This window comes from Nicotiana tomentosiformis, chromosome 12 (genome assembly GCF_000390325.3).
Source record: "Nicotiana tomentosiformis chromosome 12, ASM39032v3, whole genome shotgun sequence".
Lineage (NCBI taxonomy): Eukaryota > Viridiplantae > Streptophyta > Magnoliopsida > Solanales > Solanaceae > Nicotiana > Nicotiana tomentosiformis.
Genome location: NC_090823.1, coordinates 78,384,310 through 78,388,036, shown reverse-complemented (window position 1 = coordinate 78,388,036; position 3,727 = coordinate 78,384,310). Strand labels below are relative to the sequence as shown.

Genomic DNA, 3,727 nt, shown 5'->3' with positions numbered 1-3,727 from the left:
TTCTAACAAAAGAAGTGAATATATCAAATACTTCATCTTTAGATGTTAAGAACAATGTCCAGGTAAACCTAGAGTAATCATCAATAAACACCATCACATATCTCTTACCACCTCTGCTTAATGTTCTCATTGGACCACAGAGATCCATATGAACCAGTTCCATCGTTCTGGTGGTACTTACCATTTTCATGCATTTAAAAGAGGATCTTACCTGCTTTCCCCTTGCACAAGCCTCACAGACTTTGTCTTCCTTGAACTTGATGTTAGGTAGTCCTATCACCAAGTCCTTGGAGACTAATTTATTGAGTTGACTTAGACTTGCATGTCTAAGTCTCTTGTGCCAAAGGAGGGGATCATTGTCTAACACACTTAAGCAAGTGAGTTCATTTTCTGACAGTGTGGACAGATCTACTACATATATATTGTTCACTCTTTTTCCCTGCAAGACAATCTTGTCAGTGGTAAGATTAATTACAAAGCATTTAGTAGAGGTGAATGCTACCAAGTTACCTCTATCACACAGTTGTGATACACTAATTAGACTGTATTTTAGGCCGTCTATCAAATAGAAATTCTCAATCGAGTGAGAGTCAGTCTTACCTACCTTGCCAACCCTAATGATCTCACCTTTCTTCCCATTTCAAAATGAGAAATTACCTCCTTTGAGGTCTTCAAGTGAAAGGAACTGGTTCTTGCTTCCTGTCATGTGCTTTGAGCAGCCGCTATCTATGTACCATATTTGGCTGTTCCCCTTCACTTGAACATGCAAAAAGAAATCAGGGGTTAGTCTTAGGAACCCAAACTAGTTTGGGTCCCTTTCTATTGGCAAAAGGAGGAATCAAATTCATTTTAGCCCAACCTGGTAGACTATTTTTCCCTTGAACATACTTTTTATTCTTTTGACTAGCCTTATCTTTTTCAGTGCATTCACTTTTATAGTGACCAGTCTTACCACAGTGTGCGCAAATTTCGTTCTCAGGAAGTGTGAGATACTTGCTTTTGGGATCCCATTTAGGTGGTAGATTCCCAAAGCCATTTCCTCTTCTATTGCTACTATGATGTTTCTGTATCCATGATAGTGCATCGGAGGACCTGTTCCATTTACAAGTTCTGTTTAGTTCATGCTTGACCTTACCTAGATCCTCTGTCAAAACTCTTACCTGCTCATCCTTTTTATACAACTCATCTTTTAGTTTTCCTATATTTTCTTCTAGAGTGAATTGTGTGCAATCAACTATCTTCTTACTTGTTCCTAATTTCAGTTTTAAGTTTTCAGATCTAAGTTCTAGGACATTTGATTCAATTGCATGAACCTGGTTCTTTAGTGCAATATTTTCACTTACAGTCTCACTCACTCTAAGTTCCATGTTCTTACATTTTGCTTTTAAAATCACACATTCCTTAGACAGCTGTTCCTTTTCATTGTTTATATCCTCAGATTCATCAATGAAATCTAGAGGCAACTCAAATAGTCTTTCTTTAGACAAAAACTTAATCTTGTCTTTTAGATGGATTGTACTTACTTCAGATTCCTCATCAAATTCTCCAATTGCCATAAGTGCTTGTTCATCTCCATCTTCATCATCTGAGTCCTCATCTGAGCTTTCTCCCCAAGTAGTAACCATAGCCTTTATTGATCCTTTTTTCTTCTTGGGATGAACCTGTTCCTTCTTTCTGTTTCTTCGTTCAACTCTTTCCTTCTTCCATTCAATTTCCCATTGAGTGCAGTTTTTGATGTGGTGATCGTTTTCCCACACTTGTAGCAGCCCTCATTGGTCTGTTTCTTAGTAACCCTTGGTTTGTTGTAGCCTCCACTTCTTGAAGAACCCTTTCCTCTTATTAGGTACTTCTTGAAGTCCTTTGTGATCAAAGCCCTTTCATCTTCCTCTAGATCAGAACCTTCAGTGATTCTGAATGCCAGGCTCCTTTCCTTCTTGGGTACATCCATCTTCATGGTTCTCCTTCTAAGTTCATAAGCAGTAAGATTTCCAATTAGCTCATCCAAATTAAGAGTGACGATGTTCTTTGACTCCTGAATAGCAGTGATTTTTCTCTCCCATGAGACTAGCAGAACCCTTGTCAAAATCTTCTCAACTTTGTCTTCTTCAAGAATAACCCTTCCAAGAGACTTAAGTTCATTTGTTAGTATGGTGAACCTTATAGACATCTCTTGGATGGTTTCGCCTTCCTTCATAGTGAAATTCTCATATTGAGAATATAGTAACGTTCCTCTGGACCTCTTCACCTGAGGTGTTCCTTCATGAGCCATTTGCAAAGTGTCCCAAATTTTTTTAGTAGTAGTACAGTCAGCAAAGTGTCCCAAATTGGCCTTGGCATTTTTCTTCCATTTTCTCAAGTCCTCAGCAGTGCAGTCAGCTCTTGTTTTTGGTACAACTACTCTTTTAACATTCTTTTTCATGGTAGCCAGGGGACCATCAGTTACAATGTCCCATAACTCATAGTCCTCTCCTATGAAGTGGTCTCTCATTCTATTTTTCCACCAAGAGTAGTACTGGCCATTGAAGAGTGGTGGCCTAGCAGTGGATTGTCCTTCCCAATTTTCAGGTGGTGCACTCATCTTGATCTTCTCCTAAGGTATTAGCCTCTTCAAGGATAACCTGCTCTGATACCAATTGATGTGTTAACTTCAATACCACACAAGAGGGGGGGTTATTTGTGTGGTGTCCAATTTTTTGCGTGCACAGATTATGAAAGGACCTGATTCTTCTATGTGTTCCTTATACTACTGTTGCGGAATAATAAATACAGAAATTAAAGAATACAAGTATTTTATGTGGAAAATACCTGGCTCAAAAGGTGAAAAAATCACGACCTACTTCCCAGTAGGATTTTCCCAAAGTCTCCACTAAATCAGTAAGCCAAAAACTGCATTTACAAAATACTTTTGTAAACCTAGGATTAACTCTAATCCTGTTGTTGCACACATCCTCTAATTGTTGTGACAACTTCAAGTTAACTCTAACTTGAATACTCTAAGTACCTATTACAATTGCCTCTAGATAAAGCTGAAAGGTATCATATGAAAACACCTACTACAATTGAACTAGAATAAAAGACAGATACTTGGAACTGGTTCTTCTATCTGGTTCAAGTAGCTTCATGTTTGCACACTTGAATCACACACGAACTGCTTGCAAAATGCCTTACTATTTTGCTCTCAATTCACGTTTAACTTCTGCTTTTGTGCGTTACATGTAGAGTGAGAATATCCTACGATATATAGAGTTAGTAGATGAAGAAATAACTAGAGTTCTAATGCTACTCTTCCTTGGTGGAAGGGTTCTAGTTAATCTCAACTCCTAACTCCTTCCTTCTCTTGGATAATGTTCTCGTTGAGTAAGGAGTCATTCTCCTTATCAATTATGCAATCTTTTCGATCAAGAGATATCTATTATTATGCCAGATTTCGTTTATCTCCTGCATGTGCATCTCACATGCTTTGAATCTGCCCATGTCTATGCCTACTAGTGATGGACCTGGTTCATTCCTGAGTTCCTTTGTCAATTTTCAAAACTATCCTTTACTTGAGCAACACATACATATGCTTTCTATGAATAATACCAGATGTGTAAGTACTGAAAAACTAAATATGTATTAAAACTGCAAACAAAACTTGATGTACTATTTTCAGTTCATGCATTTTTCACCATCAAAATACAATACCTCACAACTTATCACATTTATCTTGTCAATGCAGTAGTTGAGT

The 3,727-nt window shown here is 37.8% G+C and overlaps 1 protein-coding gene across 1 annotated transcript; it reads right to left on the bottom strand.

The window, feature by feature from the left end:
• Window positions 1-1,630: 1,630 nt before the first annotated feature.
• Window positions 1,631-2,578, bottom strand: LOC138902913 (uncharacterized). Its single transcript, XM_070190813.1, has one exon. The coding sequence runs from the start codon at window positions 2,576-2,578 to the stop codon at window positions 1,631-1,633; it is 948 nt and encodes a 315-aa protein (XP_070046914.1).
• Between the last annotated feature and the right edge of the window lie 1,149 nt (window positions 2,579-3,727).

Bases quoted from the DNA above. Each gene is read 5' to 3' on its own strand.
- LOC138902913 (XM_070190813.1), bottom strand. From the start codon at position 2,578: ATGAGTGCACCACCTGAAAATTGGGAAGGACAATCCACTGCTAGGCCA.